Source organism: Ochotona curzoniae, unplaced genomic scaffold, assembly GCF_017591425.1.
Source record: "Ochotona curzoniae isolate NIBS_2020 unplaced genomic scaffold, NIBS_Ocur_1.0 contig_3819, whole genome shotgun sequence".
NCBI classification, from domain to species: Eukaryota; Metazoa; Chordata; class Mammalia; order Lagomorpha; family Ochotonidae; genus Ochotona; species Ochotona curzoniae.
Genome location: NW_024466004.1, coordinates 1841835 through 1865089, shown reverse-complemented (window position 1 = coordinate 1865089; position 23255 = coordinate 1841835). Strand labels below are relative to the sequence as shown.

Here is a 23255-nt window from a genome sequence, read left to right as displayed (position 1 = left end):
ATGAAAGACAAACACAGGGCCCGGTACAATAGTTTAGTGGCTTAAGTCCTCGCCTTGAACACGCCAGGATCCCATATGGGTGCCGGTTCTAATCCCGGTAGCCCCACTTCCCATCCAGCTCCCTTCTTGTGGCCTGGGAAAACAGTTGAGGACGGCCCAAAGCTTTGGGACCCTGCACCCATGTGGGAGACCTGGAGGAGGTTCCTGGTTCCCGGCTTCGGATCAGCGCAGTACCGGCTGTTGTGCTCACTTGAGGAGTGAATCATCAGACGGAAGATGTTCCTCTCTGTCTCTCCTCCTCTCTGTATATCTGTCTTTCCAATAAAAAATTTAAAATATTAAAAAAAACTCACAAAAATATTAGGACAAACTAGAAGAGAGAATTATGTAGAACAATAAGCATCTGTCCACATTTTTTTGAAAAATTGAATTAAAATATGAGGTTACTGTAGAGCAAGGACATTTTGAAATCTGCATAGTTTTTCTTCTTTTTTTTTAGGTTTTAAAGACAAGAATCACATTTTTGCATTTTAACACTTTGCTGGTTAAATTGAAATTTGAACCAGTGAGTTTTTAAAAATAAGATAACAATGATTTGAGAGTTGATGTTAACTGAAATATAAGCAAGGCCAATAATTTCGAAATAAGTGGAATGAGGAGGATCCTCGAAGGTTATCGGCGTGAGCAGCTGGGAGCGCAGCCAGGCCGGGGGTGTGGTGGGAGAGCAGCTCTGGGCTTCTACTTTTATGATTTACTTATGGGGCCAGCATCCGTAGGGGCATAGCACATAGAGCTGCCACTGCAATGCCAGCATCCCAAGTACTGACTCAAGCCCTGGCTGTTCTGCATCTAATCTAGCTCCCTGCTAATGTGCCTTGGAAAGAAGCAGAAAATGGCTCAAATCCTTGGGCCCCTGCATCCATGTGGGAGACCCACAAGGCGCTCCTGGCTCCAGACCAGCCCAGCTCAGGTAGTTTCTGCCATCTGGGGAGTGAACCAGTGAATGGATGATTTCTCTCTCCCTCTCCTCTCAATAATTCTGCCTTTTGTTTGTTTGTTTGTTTGTTTTGTTTAAGATTTACTTATTGTTATTGGGAAGACAGGTTTATAAAGAGGAGAGAAAGATCTTCCATCCACTGGTTCACTCTCCGAATGGTCAGAACTGAACCAATCTGAAGCCCGGAGCCAGGAGCCACAGTCTTCTTCCGGGTCTCCCATGTGGGTGCAGGGTCCCATCCTCGACTGCTTTTGCAGGCCATAAATAGGGAGCTGGATGGGGAGTGGAATAGCTGGGACATGCGCTAGCACCCATAAGGGATCCCACTGTTTGCAAGGAGAGGATTAGCACATTGAGCCATTATTCTAGGCCCGGTAACTCTGCTTTTCAAACAAAAATAACATAACTCCTTAAAAAATAAACAGGGCCCAGTGTGGTAGCCTAATGGCTAAAGTCCTCATCTTGCATCCACCAAGATCCCTTCTGGGTGCCGCTTTGTATCCTGGCTGCTCCACTTCCCATCCAGCTCCCTGCTTGTGGCCTGGGAAAGCAGTCGAGGACGACCCAAAGCCTTGGGACGCTGCACCTGCTTGGAAGACCTGGAAAAGCTCCTGGCTCCTGGCTTCAGACTGGTGCAGCTCCAGCCGTTGTGGCCAGTTGGGGAGTGAATCAAAGGGAAGTCCTCCATCTGCTGAATTACCCGCCAAGGTGACCGCAACAGCCAGGGTGAGCCCAGAGCTTCCACCCTCCGCAGCTTCCCCAGGCCATCAGCAGGGATCGCAAGTGGAGCAGCCAGGCCATGATCCTGCACCTGCCGCGGCACTGGTAGCTCTTCCTCCTGTGTTTTCATAGAGGCAGTTTGCACAGTGTTCCCTGGACATGAGGCTCTGGCAGGACCCATCAGAGTTGGGTTTCCAAGGTTACCTTCACATGTCCTTGTTGCTGTTGTCTCCACTCAAGTACCTCTTAGCACTCCCTGGCAACTTTCAGGAAATGTCAGATGCCTTCATCGGATCCTCAAAACAAACCTGAAAAGTCAAGAGTCATTTTTCCTGTTTTCAAGATCTGAGATTCCGACAGACCAAGTAACTGGAGTGAGACTCAGGCCAAGAGCCAGGTTCCTGCCCAGGCGCCCTGGCCTAGACCTGCCTGTTTGGGTGGAGGCTGCAGTGATTGGGGGACGTGTGGGGCTGTGGGGTGAGGCCAGAGCAGCCAGAGGTCATGGGAAATCCAGGCAGCAGAGGGAATGGGGGAGGGAGAGCGGAGGGAAGCTGGCGAGGTGGGCCCCTGAGTGGGGAGACAGTGGGACCCAGGAGGGACAAGGCGGGGCCTGTCTGATGAGTCCCCAGCGGGGCTTTACATGCTCCTGGCCTTGAACCCTGCTCAGGAAGCAGCAGGAGGAAGCCAAGTAAACATCCTGATGTTTTCTCTGCCTTGCTCTTATTACCTGGTGCCCTTGCTCACTCCACCCAGGGACCCTGGTGCCACAGCCTGTCCCTGCTTTCCCCAAGCTTGCCTTCTCTCTGCCAGTGCTCAGCGAGCTGCCTGAGGTTCCTGGGTAGAGAAGGCTTTGAGGGGTGGAAGAAGAAGCAAGTGGGGACCCCCCTGTCCCCACCAGCACCGCCCTCTGCTCTGGACTGCAGAAAGGGTAGAGTCTTTCTAGAATATTCCCACATTGGGGTGGGGGCAAGGAAGCACCTCCTCCCAGACACACCCTGCATTCTTAGAGATGAGGTTTCCACAGCCAGGCTGAACTCCCCAAGAATTGTTTTCCACCTTCTTTGAGACTCTGATGCAGACCTGCATGGTGGAAAGAAGTGAGGACTGGGGGTCTATCCTAGCTGCAGCCCCTCAGGGAGATCCTAGTGGGGCACCCCAGCCCTGCCATCCCACCTGCTCAAGGAGCGGAGGGGCACAGGGAGGCGGGGCTCCCAGTTGGGCTCCAGAGGGAGGCAGGACCACTGGGGCTTCCTGGGGTTCAACCCAGGCTCCAGGGACGTGGCAGGCCCTAAAGGCAGATTTAAGCAGATTTAGGGGGCTCAGGGGTCTGGGAAGGCAGTTAGGAAACGGTCATGAAGCACTTGAGAGGCTTGGAGTTCTAGGCTGGATGTGTCACTGGTGCTTACCGCGAGGGGTAGGTGTCTCACTGAGGGCCAGATGGGGGTCCTGTTCCCCATTGCAGAGCTGCAGGGACCTCAGGTGGAACTGGTGTAGCCTGGAGATGACAGCGGGGGACAGGCTGGGAGACGGGGAGAGGGCACAGGGGGTGAAGGAGGAGGGCACGGAGCCGGGGATCCACTCCAAGCTGGCCATGTCCTGGACATAGCCAGGAGGTGCTGGGGATGGGGAACAGTACCAGGTTGTGCGGCCTGGTCTGGACGTGTTTTCTTGCTCTTCTGGTTGCAAGAAATTCCAAGTGTCACCACGCGGCATGGCCAGGAGGGGGCGTGCCCGAGGCTCTGGGAATGAGGACTGTGCATCTTGGACAGCCCACAGTCCTGCCAATCAGAGCCTCCCTCCGCGGTGGTGTAGCTGCTGTGTACATGCAGGGCAGGCAGGGCACATGGGCCTGTGCTGGATTCTAGTCATACCCGCTCCCAACCCGCCCCCAGAGACCAATGAAAATGCTTGTGTAGCAGCACCCGACAGGGAGTGACCCTAAATTGCCCTCTCCAAAGGGTTCATCCATGGTGTCCCCAAGTGGATGCTACAGTCCTCCACAACCTAACAACCTGTTGCATTTCGCAGTTGACCTCCGGGGAAGCCGATCGTCTGACAGGGCTGCTTTGAGGAAGAGATGAGGTCATGGCTGAAGCCTGCCTGGCACCGCGCCCGACACGTAGCTGCGAGGGAGCGGCCAGCGGGGGAAGCACGATGGGCTGGGTGCCCGGACACCAGACATGAGCCGGGACAGGACACTTCCAGGCTCCGGGCTCAGGAGTGGCACCTGGGGCTGGGGGTGGGGAGGCAGGAAGGGTGATCGTGACCCTTCCAGCTCCAGTGGCTTCTGAGAGAAGTCTGTTCTCTTTACAGACTGCACTGCCTCGCTTGTATTTTTTACACAACACGTGTATCTATTTTCCTGTTCTTGAACATTTTTGTTATTGTCAATTTGGGGGCGGTCTGTCATGGTGGTACAGTGTGTTAAACCACAACACAATGCTGGCATCACATACCAGTTGCTGGTTCATGTTCCCGGTTCTTCCACTTCCAATCCAGCTCCCTGTTGAGGGCCTGGGAGGAGCAGTGCGGGATGGCACAAGTGTTTAGTCCTCTGCATTCATGTTGGTGACCTGGATGGAGATCCAGGATCCTGTCTTTTGCCTGGCTTAATCTTGGCTGTTACGGCTAATTGGGGAGTGCACCTACAAATGCAAGATCTCTCTCTCTTTCTCTACAACCCTGTCAAATAAATAAATAAATACATACATAAAGAAAAATAATAAATAAAGAATTTCTGGGAGATGGACTTAAAAGATAAACTTACTTGGTTCATTTTTTAAACCCAAGTACAATATTTCCATAATACGAATTTTTCCTGGACTTTTTGAAGACCCCCCTGATAATACACAGATATATAGCATTTTAAAATAAGATATATTTATAAGATGTATTTATTTTTATTGGAAAGGCAGATTTACAGAGTAGAGAAACACAGAGAAAGTTTTTCCATCTGCTGGTTCACTCCCCAACTGGCTGCAACAGCAGGAGCCGGGCAGATCTGAAGCTAGCAGCCAGGAGCTTCCTCTGGGTCTTCCACATGAGTGCAGGGCCTCAAGGTTTTGGGCCATCTTCCACTGCTTTCCCAGGCCATTAACAGGGAGCTGGGTGGGAAGTGGAGCAGCTAGGACATGAACTGGCACCCATATGGGATCCTGGCACTTGTAGGAGGAGGATTAGCCAGCTGAGCCATCATGCTGGCCCCCATCCTAGTGTCTTAATCACTGTGCCAAATTTCTACCCTCTAGGAATTTCTTTTAAGTAGTTTCCTGGAGCAGGTATGTGGTACAGAGGTTAAGTTGCTACTTGGAACACCCGTATCCTGTAACACAATCCCCCACAAGTATCTAGTTTGAGACCTGGCTACTGCTCGTCTAGCCAGTTTCCTGATAATGCACTCGGTGTAAAACAACCAGTGATGTTTCCAGTGACTGAGTTGCCGCCACCTGCTTTGGAAATCCAGATGAACTTCCTGGCTCCTGGCTTCAGTCTGGCTATCTGAGGAATGAACTAACAGATGAAGGTAGATTTCTCAATCCTTCCCTCCCTTTCTCTCTCAAGTGACTCTTTGAAATAAATAAATCTTTAAGACAATAGTTACTTGAAAGAGTTATGGAGGGAGATTTTTCATCTGTTGATTCATTCCCCAGGTGGCTGCAATGGCTGGAGCTGGACCAGTCTGAAGCCAGTAGCTTCAGCTGGGTCTCTCACTTGGGCAGCAGGAGCCCAAGCACTTGGACCGTCTTCTGCTGCTTTTTCCAGGGCATTAGCAGGGAGTTGGATCAGAAGTGGAGCAGCCAAGGATGCTGCCATAATAGGCAGCAGTTTTACCTGCTATGCTATAATGCTGTCCTTCATAAAAGAATATTTGTACAATCATCGTATCTCTCAAAGTCTTAACTTAGCCCAAGGTTAATATGAAAGCTCAAAGTCTGGTATGGGACTCAAGGCAACTTTTAGCTGTTAGCTTGTAAAAGTCCAAGTCACAATACTTCTAAGACATGAAGGTAGGAGAGGTACAGGGTATATACTGCCAGCTGGAAAAGATTAACCAGACAACTACTAAAAAAAAATAAATAAATAAATAAAAAGAGGGGCCAGAGTTGAGAAAAGCGGTTAAGCTGACTGCTCATCATGCCAACATCCTATATGGGAGCAACATTTTGAGTCCCATTTGCTGTGCTTCTGATTTAGCCCCCTGTTGATGTCTCTGGGAAATAGTGAAAGATGGCTGGCATGCTTGGGCTCCATCATCCACGAGGGGGATTAGGATGGAGTTCCTGGCTGCTGTATTTGGGACTGGTCCAGCCTGGCCCTCCGAAATGGGAAAACCTGTAACTGCAAAATCAATGTCACAGGGATGAAGTCAAGGTGGCTGCCGGCAGGTGCTACACCTGGTCCTGTGTTAACCCCAGCGGTGGCCGGGCTCAGGCTGATCACAGGGAGAGGGTTTCTGGCTTCAAAGAAATAATTCAGGCCTGCAGTGCCTCTGGGGCTGTGCTGAGGGGGTGGCTTGGAGGCCTTTCTGCCACTGTCTTACTGATGAGCTCAAGGCTGCCTTCTCTTTGCCCTGGATCTTTTCACTATCTTGAGCTGCAGAGACAGCTCAGAGCATGCCTGTCAGTTCATTCCCCAAATGCCAAAGTCAGGAACCATTTTTAAGAGCTTTTACAGGGGCCAGCATTGTGGTTCAACAGACTAATTCTCCATCTGCATGTGCCAGTATCCCATACGGGCACTGCTTTGTGTCCTAGGTGCTCCACTTCCCATCCAGCTCTTTGCTTGTGGCTGGGAAAGCAGTAGAGGACTACCCAAAGCCTTGGGACCCTGCACCTCCATGGGAGACCTGGAAGAAGCTCCGGGTTCCTGATCAGTTCAGTTCTGGTCATTGTGGCCATTTTTGGGGAGTGAAGCAGCAGATGGAAGATCTTTCTCTTGGTCTTCCCTTCTGTCAATCTGCCTGTCCAATAAAAATACTTAAGAAACAAAAATAAACAAAAAAACAAAATGTTTTCATGAAGGCTGTGGGGGTGGGGTGGGGAGGAGGGGATCAGATAGCCTCCATCCGTTGGTTTACTCCCAAATGCCACCACAGCCTGGGCAGGGGCCAGGAGCCGGGCCTTCCATCTGGGTCTTCCATGTGGGTGTCAGGGACCCAAGTCCTTGAGCCATGACCTGCTGCCTCCTGGAATGCACATTGGCAAGAACCTGGAATTGGAAGGAGAGGAAAACCTTATTCTGCCCTCGAGTTTTTAGGAAGGCGCTTTCCTACCACACTGTCTGCCACGTGCTTTTTCTTCATCCCTTCTCTTGCCAGACAGTGCATTGTTCCAATCCTTCCATTCTGCTCTGTTTCGCTCCTGGTTCTTACCGATCTCATCCTTGCCGGAGCTTCGTGCTTTGGTCCCTTGAGATTTCTTCCACCAAACACAGCTCCTCTTCCCACAATTATCGGAGTAAGAATGGCCACAGGAAAGCCAGCGTCGTCCACAGTGTAACAAGGGTGCCTGGAACTCTCCCAGGAGAATCCTCACACTTGTGGGAGACCTCCTTACCATGGCCTTACCGAGCGTGCTTCTGTCACATCCTGGTAGGCTGGTTGGTCTGGGCTTCCTCTGGCCTGCAGCCTCTCCAAACCCTCCCGGCCTTCTGCAAGCCAGAGCCAAAGGCTCCTCACGCCCACAGTTAGTTATGCTGATGGCCCTACTGCTGGGTTTTTCCCTATGGGTTTTATTATTATTATTTTTAATGTCATGGCTACAACTAACTCCATAAAAGATTTATCTAGCTCAAGTCCAAGACTGGACATCTTGTGAGCAGGTGGCAACAGTAGAGAGCCAGGGAGAAGTCATTTTTTTTTTTTTTTAAGATTTATTTTTATTGCAAAATCAGAGAGGAGGACAGAGAGAGAGGAAGATCTTTCATCTGCTGACTCACTTCCCAAGTGACCGCAATGGATGGAGCTGAACCAATCCGAAGTCAGGAGCCAGGATCTTCTTCCAGGTCTCCCACACGGGTGCAGGGTCCCAAGGCTTTGGGCCCTCCTCAACTGCCTTCCCAGGCCACAAGAAGGGAGCTGGATGGGAAGCGGGCCGCTGGGATTAGAACCAGCACCCATATGGGATCCTGGCATGTTCAAAGTGAGGACTTTAGCCACAAGGCCACGGCACCAGGCCAAAATCAGGGCTTTTGTAATGACACTCTCCAGAAACTCTGTTCTGAGGGCACCTCTCCCCAGCCTAAGCACTCCCAGCATGCCCACCTCCTACGTGCCATGTGAATTGAATTGCTGGGTGACATTTCCATCCTCCTGGTGCCACTAACTTGTGACTTGAGATTTAGACATGTGCATGAGCTCAGGGGTCAGGGCAGCAGCATGCCTCATCTATAGGGCCCGGTACCTGCTCCCTGCCGGTGCCACAGAACCACAGCCAGTCCTCCCCTCCACCCAAAGTTCTCTCTGCTGAGCAGACTGTATCTTCTACTAAACAAAAAGGGACCTAGGAGGCACGGAAAGACCAGCAGCAGCCACTGCTGGAACTGACCCTCCCTAGCCAGCACCCCAGAACCTCCCTTGCCTGCCCATGCTTTCCCCTCTGTGCCCTGGATACGGATGAGTGCGAAGGGGTCTAACCAGCCCCTAGCAAGAAACATGCAAAGAACTTGAGTCAGTCTCGAGTCCGTTCTTAAATATTTAATTCCCATTTATTTAAAGTTCCGTCAGTCTGTGTACACTATTTATATTAAAAACACAGGAAGCTGGGGTTCCTAACAAAAATATACATTTCCATTTTGGAGACTGTATCCTCAGCACCAGAGCTGGGCTGGCGGGGTGGGCAAGCAGGGATGGGGGTGTGGTGGGCAAGGGGGTCAGGCACAGCAGCCCTGCCCCTCAACCCAAATCCCTGCTCGGCTGGGCACAAGGGAGAGGGGGGAAATCTGCCTGCGAAGGGCCTAACAGGAGCCCGGAGGCCTGGGTTCCAAGCCCACTCACCTACCTGTCCTTGCCGGGCCCTTGCCTGTGCAGGCCTGCTGGGCGCTCTGCCCTGAGGCTCAGACATCGCCCTCTGAGCTGGGCTTTGGCCCTTCTTCTCAGGTGAGTGCCCTTCCATCTGGGAGAAGGCTGGGCAGGGCCAGAGGAGTGTGCCCCGGCCTGGCAAGGTCCCCTGCAAGTGACCAGAGGAGGTGCGGGAGAGCAGCATGGCCGGGGCCAGTGTATCCTGGGCGGCTCCAGCTGTGAGCAGGGGCTGGCTGGCTCAGCAGGGGGATCTTGCTCACCCAGCTCTGGGAACAGGGCACAGCTCTGCCTGTCCAACTGCAAGCCCTCCCTCTGGGTACCCACTTGCCAGAGGGAAGGGTAGAGGCTGGGTGTGGAACCTGGGGGTGCAGTGTTCAGTGCCGTGTTGTGCCGTGTGCAGGGTGTGGCACTCCCTGGAGTGCATGGGAGGGGGGACGAGGGGAGAGCAGGAGCTTCTACTGAGCTGGCCAGAGAAAGGGAGTGGTCACATGGGCTGCGGTCCTATGGGCAGCTGCCCCCAGGCGTGTGGGTGTGGCTGCTGACGGTGGACCTCCCCAAACCCTGGGGGGGAGGGGGTCAGAGCTAGTGCGCTTTGCCTCCAAACCCCAATTTCCATCTCTCTCCTCTTCAAGGAAGAGTGGGGCCCCCACCTGAAGGGAACCCTGCCTCTGTGCAAGCTAGGGGTGCTCCCCAGCGGCCAGCGCGGGGGGGGTGGGGGGAGGGGGACCATCGGCCACATTGGCCTGGAAGAATGGTGTGAAGGAGAACGGAAGGGTGTGTGTGTGAGAGAGACTGGGGGTGCTGCTGGCGGGGGGCGGGGGTGGGCAGCCTTGGTCTATGGAGGGTCAGTTTGGGGAGATAGCTGGCTCAGCCCAGACGCCATGTTCTCCCGCCCTCTGCAGCAGGGACCCCTGTACACTCTGGGTCACTGCTGCGGTGTGGTCAGGCCAGGCCTTGGCTGGCTTCCCTGGGAAGTCAGATCCTATAGCTTAGTGTTTCTTTGGATGGCTCAAGGCTTTTGTCTGAAGACAGGAGCGAAGAGCCTAGGCCCATGGGGTCCTGGGAGGGGCAGAGCGCAGACTCCACTCCTCTTGTTTCTGGGAAGGGTCCTGTTCTGTGCTGCTGGTGAAATAATACAAATGGTGGGGGGAAGAGAAAGAGGACATTATGGGGGTGGAGACAACGGGGGTCTGGGCTGGGTGAGGGTGGGAAGGAAGCCAGGAAGGGACCCTAAAGAAAGGCATTGAAAAAAAAAAAAAAGAGCAGGAACCTGAGCCAAGACAGAGGGAGTGAGGAAGAGAGAGACCACAGGGGTTGGGAGCAGAGCGAGGAGAGCTGGGTGAGCTGGGGCATGGAGGTGAGAGCCGCGTGCTGGCAGCTGGACCACATGGTGGGCGGCCCCGAGGGGCCAGCCTCTCAGTACATGTCCTTGTAGATCTCCTGGAGCAGGGGGTGCAGCGACGTCTCGGTCTCGGTCTTCTTAATGCGCTGCATCATCTGCGCATGCTCGGTGACCAGCTGCCGCAAGTCCGCCATCTTTTGCAGCAGCTTGGGGAAGAGGTACTGGGCATCGGGGTGGTTGGCCTGCAGGTGGAATTCCAGGGCACGCAGGATGGTGTCCTGGATGGCTTCTACCTGCGGCACATTCATGAGGCCTGGCCGGTCTGTGGGGACATGGAGCAGAGGTGTGGGGTCTTCCCTTACTGCAGCCTGAGGGATAGTGGGCCTCCTTGCTTGGGGCCAGACCCAATCCATCCTGCTTGAGCCACTCCAATGGGCGTTCTAGACCCCAGCCCCACCATCCCTCCTTCATGGCTTGCCTGTCGGCCTTCTTTCCTGTTAGCTAATATGGCATCGTGGTTCTGAAACTTGGTGCCTGCATTCAAGTTCTGTTCTAAGATTTCTAGTGGGGCCACAGATGGGTCACGTGGCCCCTTTGGGCTTCAGCCTCCCACTGTGTGAGCTGGGGACAGTAGGAGCTCCTTCTGTATGGGTCTCTCGTGAGGACTGAAGGAGTTACTATGAGAAGGAACTGGCACGTGCAAACTCCTGGCCACTGTGAGCGCACATGCTATGGTTCATTACTGCGCTGGAATTCCAAAAATGCAGGCAACCCCCATGAACCCAGTGGCATCTGATGGAGCTGCTCCTGCATGCAGCCCGTGCCCCAGGCTGTTCCGCTGTTGTGTGGGATCCCCCCACCCCAGGCCCACCCCTGACTCACCTCCACACAGAATGATGGCAGCGATGAACAGGGCCAGGTCACTGTCATCAAGTTCCAGGGCATTGAACTTGACAGCGAACTCAAACTTGGGCTCGATGATATCGCTGAACGGTTTGCGGAGGCTGCGCAGGAACTCCCGGGTGACAAAACCACTGCCGTTGGCCACCAGCAGCCCGTCTTTGTTCACGATCGAGGCCAGCATGGCGAAGATGGCCTCGTGCACACCGTACTTCAGAAGGGTCACCTGGTCGTTGAGGAAGAGGTTGCTGAAGTTGGGGATGCTCTTGGCGAATTCCGTGAGCTCCCGCACCGTCTCCACTGTGGTGCACTGACAGCGGTAGAAGACGTGCACGCTGATCTCCTTGTAGGGTGGGAGGGCGTTCACCAGCTGCTTCCACACCAGGCCCTTCTCCGCCTGCCACAACGTCTCGATGTCGTGGATCACAAAGGGCTGAAAACCAGGCCCCGTTAAAGGCCAGGCCTCGGGGCACCCCCACACCCCCCTGCTGGAACCACAGAGCTAGAGGCGAGCAGAGACCGGTGGCAGCAGGTCCCGGAGCTCGCGGATGCTGCCAGGACCGGCTCTGACACTCACCGCCGTGTGGCTGGCCTTGCCAGTGAGGATGCCGCGGGCCTTCTTTTTGGTCATATTGAAGTTTTTTAGGTAGGCATTGTAGATGTGCTTAGAGAAGGCCTTCAGGTCTGCCACCTGCGGGCTGTGCTGGTGGCCCTCGACTGCTGTCAGGCCGGCCACCAGCTTCCTCTTCTCAGCTTCTGGCATCCGACCAAAGCGGATGGCTGTGTGGGAAGGAAGGAGTCACTGAGGAGCCCAGGCAGCGGACCCACACCTCTCAGCTCCTGTTGCGTGGGGCAGGGATGGAGACATCTTCCAGTCAGCATGGTGGAAGGGAAGCTCTGCCTGCCTCATCTGCAGGGCCTTGCACATGGGGTCCCCACTCTCCGAGTGGCTGGGCTCTGTGGTGTGGCAGCTCCCTAGTACTGCACCTCTGGGCTAATGCTCTCACACACGTACAGAGTAATGTGCATCCGCAGAGTGAACAGTCACTGGTAATCCCACAGAATACCAGCCTGGCTGTCAGAGAGCAGGCAGGAGGATTCAGCCAGCCCCAAGGCTCCTTCCTAAGGAGCAGGTTACAGCAGATGGAACAGGTGGAGGACTCACGGCTGCTTCCCAACTGCCCGAGGACATGGCTGAATAAGTAAGTGGCCTCCTTTGGCCTTGGGGAGCCCAGGACCCTCTGCCTGGCTCCAAACTGCTGCTGCATGTGGTCACTTACTGGCTCCTGTGGGGGCCGATGGCATCCCTGGCCATGGCTTTTTGCACCAGCAGGTTATCCAAGACGGACAGGAGATTGCATCAGTGGGGTTCCCAACTCACTTGTGCTGGGGGTTCAGCTATTGGTTTCCCTCTAACCCAAAGTGGCTGAGCCTCAGTAAAGGAGTTGTGAGAACTGGGCCCAGGCCTGTGGCCCATGGTGGAGGCTGATGGCCTGGGGAAGTGAAGTGACAGGCGTTAGCCTAGCTAATCGGCAGTGTCTTCAGTACTGCCTTATTAGGTCACAGGCATGGGTCTCCAGGCACCCGCTTTTCTGAGGGCTCCCTGAAGGCTGGTGGCAGGGCAGGTATGACACTGGCAACCCCCAGCTCTCACCGTTGTGCGACATGCCCAGTGCCAGGCACTTCTGGAAGCGGCAGTGCTGGCACTTGTTGCGGTTCTTCTTCTGGATCTTGCAGCTCCGATCGCACTTCTCATACTCCAGCTTCATGCGGATCGTCCGGCGGAAGAAGCCCTGAGTGACCGAGGACAGCTGAGCAGGCCCCAAGGAGGCAGACGACGCACAAGGCCCTGCTCTGCCCCACCCCCAAGAAGTCATAGGGGAAATCACTTTACAAGGGAGAGGGAGAAACCAAGCAAGTGACTTGAAAACTTATGGATGAAAGTATACCTATTTATTTTAAATGTCCAAAGAGGTCCTACAATTTTCTTACTAGGTAGCATAAAGCTGCAACTTTTAGTTGGTACTTTAATAAAAAAATTTGTGAAATTTTGATGGGTGTTCACTGGATAAACAGATGTGGCATTTCCTCGTTCTCTAAGGGCCCTTGGAGCTTGAGACACAGGAGACCCTGGCCCACAAGCAGGATGGGCTCCACACTCTAACCCTTTCCGGCCTGCCTGCCTTCTGGAGCCTGGCCTCCAGGGGGTGCCAGCGGCTCACAAGGCTCGCAAGTGCCTGGGTTGGCAGAGGTGCCTGGGAGGGAAACCCTTCTTGTCTTGCAGAGGCACGCACACATGCAGGAATCCTGCTGAGCGTGCCGTCTGTGTCAGGTCAACCCGGCCGCGTGCCCATGGCCCCCAACGCAGGGCCACGCCCTCCTCTGTACCTTGCAGCCCTCGCATGCATGGACGCCGTAGTGGAAGCCTGACGCCTTGTCTCCGCACACCCGGCACTCCATGTTGAGGCTGCCGCATGAGGCACCATCACAGCCCATCTGTAGCTGGTCCAGCAACACAGGTGGCGAGGAGCTCTGGGGTAGGTCTGTGGGCACACAGGGAGTAGGGAGGCTTCACACTCCACAGCCAGGCCTGGGGTGAGGGCCAGGAACCGCTTGGAGCCACATGGTCTCTAGAGTCAACTTCCCCTGACAACCCCCAGTCTTTTCACCAGTCCCCAGCTTCTCGGGGGAAGATGGGCCCAATACCCAGCCACAAGCTGCCCTGACCCTGAGCACAACACATGGCAGCTCAATCAGAACCTTCCTGCTCTGAACTTACCACCAATGAGGAAGAGGTGTGGGGGGTACTGTGTTGTGCCAGGATGCGGGAGTGTGTGCATGAGACACAGGTGAGATGCCATCCCACACTATGGTGCCCTGGTTTGATGCTCACCTTTGGCTTGTTTTTTTTTTTTGTTTGCTTGTTTGTTTTTAAAATATTTATTTATTTATTTATTTTGAAAAAGCTAGAGAGAGAGAGATCAATCCTCTGTCCACTGGCTCACTCTCCAGATGGCTGCAATGGCCAGAACAGGGCCAGGAAGGAGCCAGGAACTTCTGGGTCTTCCACATGGTTGGGCAAGTGTTCCAGAGGAGTCCCAGCTGGGGAGCGGCTGCAGAGGGATGGGGGGAAACAGGTGCAGGCAGCAGGGGGCTCAGAGTTTTTGTCCCAGGGCCGAACAGACAGTAGGCTTCCAAAGCCCAGGTTGGGAAATGAGAGGCAGGGGCTCCATGATGGTGGCAGGGCAATGGGGCAAGTGAACCCCTTGCCTATTTGAGGAGAATAGCAGTCTTAATACACACTTGAAACAGAAAGAGGCAGGAAAGGAGGGGCGTCTTGGTGGGCCTCGAGTGTGTTCTTCCTAATGGTGGAGTTTTCGGTGGGCTGTGTGTGGGAGAAGGTGGCAAAGGGGAAGATCTGCCCAAGATAAAGCTCCCATTCCTCTCCAGCTGCACACCTGGCCTGACTCGATCTCTGCATCACCATCACACCCTAGCTGAAAGAAATAATGTGGGGCCAGTGCCCCCGCATAGCGGACTAAGCCTCTGTCTGTGGCAATGGTTCACGCACTGGCTGCTCCACTCTCCCATCCAGCTCCCTGCTTATGGCCTGGGAAAGCAGTAGAGAATGGTTCAAGTTCTTGGGTCCCTGAACCCACACGGGAAACCTGGAGGAAGCTCCTGGCTCCTGGTTTTAGATGGGGCTCAGCTGCGGCTGAGTGAACTAGCAGATGAAAGATCTCTCTTTATAAATCTGCTTTTCAAATAATAAATCAATCTTTAAAAAAATGACAGCAGAACAATCTGCCCCGCCTTGACCTCTGGCTCAGAGGTGGGGGCACATGGCTGTCTTGACGAGTGGCAGGCTGGGGCTCCGAGAGACCATTGTTCACACCAGGAATCCCTGCCTCAGTGCCTGCCAGCCTTGTCCTTCGAGATCATCTGCCGACACACAGCTGTTCTCCCTCAGCCCAATGCAGTCCTCTCGCCACATCCCCACCTCCTCCTTCCCACCCCTCTGGAAAGGCACCTGCTCAACACACCGGTTCACTGGGTGAGCCAGTGAGGCTTTGAGCTCCACCCCTCAAGCCACACCCTGCCTATTCTGCCCATTTCCCCACATCTCCGAAAGGCCTATCTATTGGGAGGAGAAAGAAAAGCCAGAATGTATCAGCCCCATTCCTGACTGAGTGCTAAGTGTGCATGCCATTTTGCCATCACCTTGGAAATCATCAATTACCAACACTTGAAGGAAACTGAGGCTTGGTGATGTTAAGGACAGCTCTCTGCCCTTCAGGTCATCCAGCACGTGGTGGGCTGGGGTGTGGGCTGAGTTCCCACAGAGGTTCTGTGTCTGTCCCTTCTCTGTGGTGCAGCCACTGCACACCAGGCACACCGCACCACTCATCTCACATAACCTTCCCAATAGCCCTTGATGCAGCTCTTGCCTCCTCTTTTACAGGTGAGAAAACAGGCTCTTCCGAGTTGAGGGACTTGCTGACAGCCCTGTGATGGCTTTACATCAGCCCAGCAGGGCCTCGGCGCCCGGTCTGCCTGTGGCTCTGAAGGTCTATTTTCAGGCATGACTGACATCTCAATCAGCAGACTTTGAGGAGAGCAGATGGCCTTCTACAACGCGAGTGGCCCCATCCAACAGTTGAAGGTCTTCTGGAAATAGACCGGGTCCTCTGGCCCCGCCCCTGGAAGAGAGCATCCTGACCCCACATGCCTTTTCCAGCCCTCTGTGTGTTCTGCAGATTTGGACTTGCCACCTCCACAGCTGTGGGTAAATTTCTTCTCTATTTATTTATTTGAAAGGCAGAGCAACAGAGAAGAGAGACAGAGACACAGAGAGGGAGATCTCCTGAGAGAGATCTTTCATCTGCTGGTTCATTCTCCAAATGGCTGCAATAACCAGCTCTGGACCAAGATGAAGCCAGGAGCCAGGAACTCCAGCCTGCTCACTTGTACCTGTGGAAGAGGCTCAAATACTTGGTTATCATTGCCTGCCTTCCAAAGCACCTTGGCAGGAAGTTGAATCAGAAGCAGAGCAGCCAGGATTCAAACGCTACGGGTTTCTCAGGAGAACCCTATCTGACCAGTGACAGAGCAAAAACTCTACCTAGAATCATCCAGCTCCTGGAGCTGAGCTCTAACCCCTACATCTTTGTCTGTCTGTCTGTCTGTCTGTCTGTCTCTCTCTCTCTCACACACACACACGCATTACTACCAGTCAATAATGTTATCATGATAAACAACTGTGGAGGACACAGGGTCATATCCAAATGTTTGGACCTAGTGTAAATATTGGTCCCTTTACCCAGAGGGTCAAGTATCAGTCTCGCCATCTTTGATTACAAGTTCAGCAAATAGCCACTACTGACCTAACTCACGTGTTTATGTGTGGCTGAGAGCTCCCCTGCGTATATACTCTCCACTGCTGGAGGGCTGCTGCTCACAGCAGTGAGGGCAGCCAAGCTGGGCTGGCCAGTGTATTTCCTTTGCTGGAAGAGTCCACATGCAAACAGGTCACTCTTCAGTTTCTGGTCACTGTAAATTCTGCAGGGATCTGGTGCAAGGGAGCCAAGCAATCTCCTTGCTTCTGCTGCCCTGTGAGTGTGGGTTCCTTGGGGCAGGACCTCAGCCTTATCCACCATGGACCAGATATTCCCTGGTCCCATGCTTGGTCCAGCCTTGATACTCATCAGGTGTTGGGATGAGTACCAGGAGATGCTAAGATGTGGGGAGGGACCCTTGTCTTCCTCCTTGTGGGGTGGAACTCTGAGCAAGAGAGTTTCTGTAATCTCACCTTCCTTCTGGCCAAGTGCTAACTGGGAGGCCTGTCCTGCCTTCCTCCTGGGGGAGAATAAGGGGCCAAGGAGAGGTGCTTGGTGAGCGCTGAGCTGGGGTACTGAGGCACAACCAGTGCAGAGCCACAGAAAGGTCAGCGGTGAGAGCACTCAGCAGCCTTCCTGCTGGTTTAAGGCTTTTAAAGGGGAGGAGACTCTGGAGGCCAAAGTCACAGATTCAGGGGACAGAAATCACAGGAGCTGAGACCTGAATGGGTCAGATGTCCTAGCTGGCCCTTCAGAGCCCCAGGATACAGCCTGAAGGGAATGAGACTCAGGCTGAAGGCAGCAGGCAGGACCTTGGCACACAGTGGCAGACCTGGTTCCTGGCCCGATCCATCGGATCTTCAAAGCCCCTTTCTCCTGCCCCCAACACAGGACAAGGCTCTGTCTCCAGGGCCTCTCCCTCTGCTAACTCCCCAACTTAAAAGAAATAAAATACATTTGAACTTTTCAAGGAGAAGCAGAAGTGTGTTCTGCATCACGAAGATAGTGCAGGATTGCTGAGAACATGTAAGCAGTGCAGGATCGGATGATCAATCCTTCTCTCGGGCCCCTGATCCCTGCACTAGGTCCTGTCGTATAGATACTTCTGGTGTCTTTGCTGGCATAGGATTTTTCAGCAATGGGATCCTCAATTTGTCAGGAAGTTGCTTCCCTGGGAGTATATATGAATCGACCTTATCCTTTAACATAAAAAAAAAAAAAGGATTCAATCTGGGTCTCTTTGTTCCATGTGGCATGTACCACACCATGTAAGTGGTCACCCATAACATGCCCAGTTGTTCCGCTTCCCATCAGCTCCTTGCTAAGGTGCCTGAGAAAGCAGTACAAGATGGCCCAAGGGCTTGGGCCTTTGTACTCACTTGGGAGACAAATGGAGTTGGAGGCTCCTCCTAGCTTCAACCCTGGCCATTGTGCTTCTTTAAGGAAAGACTTCCTTTGGTAACTTTATCTTTCAAAAGCAAATAAGTAAATAAGTGAAATAAATCTTCAAAAACAAAAAGCTAAGAGCAAGCAGATTCCGGGCTTGAGCCCAGGCAATCTGAGGCAGGATGTGGGTGTCCCGAGCCGCAGCCGTGTCCTAACACCGCCGCCTTCTCCTTTTTAATGACCACAGGCTATTTACACGGCTGCGCTCAGTGCACAGATGGTGCTTCCCAGCTCCCACGAGCAGCACTGCAGTGTCTGCAGCCACAGAGATCCCTGTGCGTGCTGGGCAAGTGTTTACACAGAACACATTCCTGCAGGCAGAACCACAATGACCTGTGCTGCCCTGTACCCCACGCCGTCCTTCCACGCTCAGCAGCCGCTGGAGGGCCACATCCCTCCCCTATGGCCAACACCCGCCACACGGCTGCTTTCCATTAACCTGACCGGCCAGGTGACATTTCTCTTGCAATGCCTTCTTTAATCATGAGGGAGACTGAAAAATGCCTGTGGTTTTCTGCTACTTGCCCTGCTATAAAATTACCTGGCATCTAATATACATATGTTATATATACTTATATTTATTTATTAATTTATTTTATTGGAAAGGCAGATTTACACATAGTAGAGACAGAAAGATCTTCCAGCTGTTGATTCACAAATGGTCACAATGGCCAGAGCTGAGCAAGTCCAAAGTCAGGAGCCAGGAGCCTCTTCTGGGTCTTCCATATGGGTGGGTACAGGTCTCAAAGCTTTGGGACACAAGTAGGGAGCTGGATCAAAAGTGGAGCATCCAGGACATAAGCTGGCACACCCACATGGAATATTGTATTTGGAGGTACAGGATTAGAAAGTTGAGCTATTGTACCAGACCCCCTGGTCACTTGTAATTTCTGCTAGTTGGCTGGTCTTGTAGAATGATGGGCCCTTTTATATACTAAGGCTGGAACACATGGTGATTAGATCAAGTGGCTTTTTCCTTCTTTAATTGCTGAACAGAGAAGGCTTTCTACCACGACTTTATTCACTGATAAATGAAATCTATAAGACATTTGTATCATTAAGTGGCACTACTCCACACAGTCCCCTCAAGTGGTAAACCTCACTACCACAACTGCCCAAGGTGCACACTGCCACGCCCGCCTCTGCTCCCAGGCATTGCACTTTGCTCTGCAGTTGAATGGCAGTAGCACTGGGGTGTGGAGGAAAGCCCAGAATAGAACGTTACTCTGTGGGTCACTTCTGTCTGCCCAGGCCCAGGCCCAGGTGTGAGGACATGGTGGTGGGGTAGGCGGTGAGCTCACAAACCTGTGGCCTTTTACCCCATTTCCCTCCTTTTTAAGGGAGTCCTTGTAACACCCCTGACTTGTTCTCGATCTCCAGTGTCTTTCTTCTCTCTAGCCCTCTTTGCTTTTCTCAAATTCAGACAGACTGTAAACAGCTACTCCTGGCTAGTTGGCCATTCTTTCTTTCTTAACCAGGGGAGATTTCACCTGCCCCTTTTGCCTTCTGCAAACAACAGGGGATCAAGGGCTCACCCCTAAGGAGCAGGCCTGCTCCTTGGCCTGCAATGGCTTTCACCTTTGAGCTCAGCAGTGAGCTTGGGGCACCTCCCCTGCAGCATACTGTCATGACCTTGAGGCTCCTTGGAAGGAAGGGAGTGAGGGTCCATTGGCCCAGCAGCTCTCTCAGGGGAGGAGGGCCTGGCATACACAGGGAGCGGCTGGAGCCAGGGGCAAAGCAGTAGATATAACACGAGGATGATTAAGATGATGGCACAACAGGATTGGCTGCGTACACTGCTGCCCATCACAGCTACATGAAGGTGAATCAATGGAGAGGTGACAGAAGTTGGAATATGGCTGCACCTTAGTGGAATTGTGCATTTCCACCAGTGACCACAATCACAAGCACAGTCACCCTTCTGGTGCATGGTTGGTGAGGGTGGTCCCAGAAGCCCATGGCAGCAGTGGTGGGAATGACATCACCGATGATGGCAACACACATGCTGATCACATGCTCATTTAATTCTCACAAAATCCCGGGTCTGCATCGCTTGCTACACTTGGTACAACGTACCCAAATCCCTGCAGCTGCAGACAGTAGAGCAGGCTGCCAGTTCAGGCTTCACTCCATAACCACTCTGCCCCACCACGCTCCACAGAATGCTGCTTGCAGCAGGACCTGTGTCCCCGTGCTGCCTGGAGGCCCCTGTTAACCTCCACTCACCTGCATAGCTGCTGGAAGGAAGCACCTGCTCTGGTCCCCCACTGGGCTCTTGGGCTCCTTCTGCCTCTGCCACTTCCTCTTTCTCCTCCTTTTCCCGAACCTCAGGGGTCTCCTCTGGGGGCTGCTCCATGGCTGATCTCCCCTGGGCGCCACACCTGCAGGCCGGGTCATAGTTCTGGCATCATCTGGGTCTGAATGCAGATGGACCTCTACAGGGCAATTCCCGTCAGCCTGCACAAGGGAAGAAAACAGGGGGTTGAGCCAGAGTGGCAAGGGAGAGGCGGTATGTGTGTGTGCGAGTGTGTGCGAGTGTGAGCACACTAGCACGTGTGTTACAAAGTGCTCAAGGGCCCACATGCTGTGTTCTGCCTTGCTCCTCCCTCAGTCTCTGTGGTACTACCCCATGGCCTCTACTCGCACTGTGAGTCACTTGCCCTCTCAGCATTTTTGGCTCTTGTGGTGGGTTTGTAGGGTTTAGTGCAGTCTCCATTAACCAGAGAGGGTAAAATGACCACAATGCTGCCTTGCCCTGCCTGTGCCACTGCACCAGTGCATTCTGCCCTCGGGAGCTCCTGAGTCTCCAAGAGCCACAGTGACCTGAGGGCTCTTCCCAGCTCTGCAGCCTTGCCAAAGGTCCTGGGATGCATTGCACCTTCCAGTCCGCCAGCCCATGCCCACCAGCACTTGGGCCCAACAACCATTGCTCTCCTGAGCTAGCCAGCAGTTTTTTCTTTTAAATTTATCTATTTTTTTTTTTAATTGGAAAGACAGATCAGATTTATGGAGAGGAGAGACAAGAGAAAGATCTGCTGGTTCACTTCACTGGTTCACTCCCCAAATCACCACATTGGTGGGAGTTGAGCTGAGCTAAAGCCAGGAGCTTCTTTTGGGTCTCCCCAACAGAGGGCAGGGTCCCAAAGCTTTGGGCCATCCTCTACTGCCTTCCCAGGCCACAAGCAGGGAACTGCATGGGAAATGGAGCAGCTGGGACATGAACTGGGGCCCATACAGGATCCTGGCATTTGCAAGGTGAGGATTTGGCCTCAGCTAGCTTTCTTTTCTTTCTTTTTTTTAAATTTAATTTTTATTGCAAAGTCAGATATACAGAGAAGAGGAGAGACAGAGAGGAAGATCTTCTGTGCAATGATGCACTCCCCAAGTGACTGTAACGGCCAATGCTGAACCACTCCGAAGCCAGGAGCCAGGAACTTCTTCCAGGTCTCCCACACGGGTGCAGGGTCCCAAGGCTTTGGGCCGTCCTCGACTGCCTTCCCAGGCCACAAGCAGGGTGCTGGATGGGAAGTGGAGCTGCTGGGATTAGAACCAGCACCCATATGGGATCCTGGCGTGTTCAAGGTGAAGACTTTAGCTGCTAGGCCACTGCGCTGGGCCCCTCAGCTAGGTTTCTTAAAGGGGACAGGTTCCACTTTCCTTCTTGTGCTTTGGTATGGAAAGCAGACCTGCAAAAGCTAAGCCTGGCTCATATGGATGGCCCTGCCTGGGGTCTTTCCAAGGTCGGCTTCTGGCTGTTCTGATCACCCAGGAAGAAATAAAATATTGTCCCCAAACATCACAGCCTAGGGTGGTACCATCACAAATCACTGTGTGAGACTCCTCCCAGGCAAACAATGGAGAGGACCCTGAAGCCGTGCAAACATTTTTGATTTTATAGCTAGCTTTGTGGTACAGTGGATTAGGCTGTCACTGAAGACACTGGCATCCCATAACAGAGTGCTGGTTTAAGTACCAGTTGCTCTGTCGGAGTTCCCTGCTATCGTACTAGGGGAGAGCAACACAAGATGGCCCCAGTAGCTGGGCTCCTGACACCCCCGTGGGAGCCCTTACCTAACTGAGGCTCTTGGCTTTGGTCTGCCCTAGCTAGCCATTTGAAGACTGAAGCACATGGAGGATCTGTTTGTGTCACTATGCCTTTTAAATAAAATAAATAACCTTAAAAAAATATAAATGTTAGGGCGTGGCTAAATCCTTGCCTTGTGAGCGCTGGGATTCCATATGGGTGTTGGTTCACATCCCAGCTGCTCCACTTCCCATCCAGCTCCCTGCTTGTGGCCCGGGAAGGTAGTAGAGGATGGCCTAAACCCTTGGGACCCTCACCTGTATGGGAGACCTGGAGGAGGTTCCTGACTTTGGAACCATGCTCCGGCCATTGAGGCTACTTTTGGGAGTAAACCAGTGGACAGAAGATCTTTTTAAAAAAAGATTTATTTATTTATTTATTGGAAAGTCAGATATACAGAGAGGAGGTGAATCAGAGAGGAAGATCTTCCATCCGTTGATACACTCCCTAAGTGGCTGCAATGGCTATAGCTGTGCCGATCTGAAGCCAGGAGACTGGAGCTCTTCTGGGTCTCCCACATGGGTGCAGGGTCCCAAGGTTTTGGGCTGTTCTTGGCTGCTTTCCCAGGTCACAAGCAGGGAGCTGGATGGGAAACAGGCCACCAAGATTAGAACCGGTGCCCATATGGGATCCCAACACATGCAAGGTGAGGACTTTAGCTGCTAGGCTATCATGCCGGGTCCTGGACAGAAGATATTTTTCTTTCTGCTTCTCCTTTCTGTGGATCTGCCCTTTACATTTTGGTTTACTCATTTGAAATGCTCCCTGCCCCACACATACACACACATATACCTACAGATACATATATACCTCTTTTCCACTGGTTTACCTTCCAAATGCCCACAACAGCCAGAGCACAGGCAGGCCAAAGCAGGAGCTTGGAACTCAATCTAAGTCTCCCATGTGTACGTTATGACTCAGGTACTTGAGCCATTACACAGTGCTGTCCAGGGTATGCATTTGCAGGGAGCCAGAATAAGGAGCAGAGACAAGACTTGAACCCAACCACTCCGATACGGGATGAGGGCATCCTAGGTGGTATCTTAACTGCCTCGCTTTGGGCAGGTTCAAGGATCTGTGGAGCCCTTCTCTTGGATACCCCCACACATAGCTATCCAAACAGAACCCCCATCTATCTTCTCCCAAGCCCATCCTTCTTTCTCTGTTAATTACTACTCTGGGGGCCAGTGTGCTGGCTCAACAGGCTAATCCTCTGCCTGGCAGCGCCACCATCCCACAGAGGTGCCAGTATGTGTCCTGGCTGTTCCAATTCCCATCCAGCTCCCTTTTTATGACCTGTGAAACCAGTAGAGTATGGCCCAAGTCATCCTTGTTTGAAAGAAGCTTTTGGCTCCTGGTTCCTGGCTCCGGCTGGGCTTAGTTCCGGCCACTGTGGCCATTTGGGGAGTGAA

The 23255-nt window shown here is 53.1% G+C and overlaps 1 protein-coding gene across 2 annotated transcripts in view; it reads right to left on the bottom strand.

Moving 5' to 3' along the window:
- Positions 1-9877: 9877 nt before the first annotated feature.
- The window catches only part of PPARD (peroxisome proliferator activated receptor delta), an 80104-nt gene continuing 66726 nt past the window's right edge, over positions 9878-23255 (bottom strand). Inside the window, exons 3-8 of one of the 2 annotated variants that reach the window (XM_040983239.1) lie at positions 19986-20216; positions 13366-13520; positions 12632-12770; positions 11555-11757; positions 10960-11410; positions 9878-10399 (exon numbers count right to left, since the gene is read on the bottom strand). In XM_040983239.1, the coding sequence (XP_040839173.1) occupies positions 10152-10399; positions 10960-11410; positions 11555-11757; positions 12632-12770; positions 13366-13520; positions 19986-20115 (1326 nt within the window). In that variant the 5' untranslated portion in view covers positions 20116-20216 and the 3' untranslated portion in view covers positions 9878-10151. Of the gene's footprint in view, positions 10400-10959; positions 11411-11554; positions 11758-12631; positions 12771-13365; positions 13521-19676; positions 19690-19985; positions 20217-23255 lie in introns of those variants that run through there. The other variant, XM_040983240.1, reaches the window with a different exon arrangement.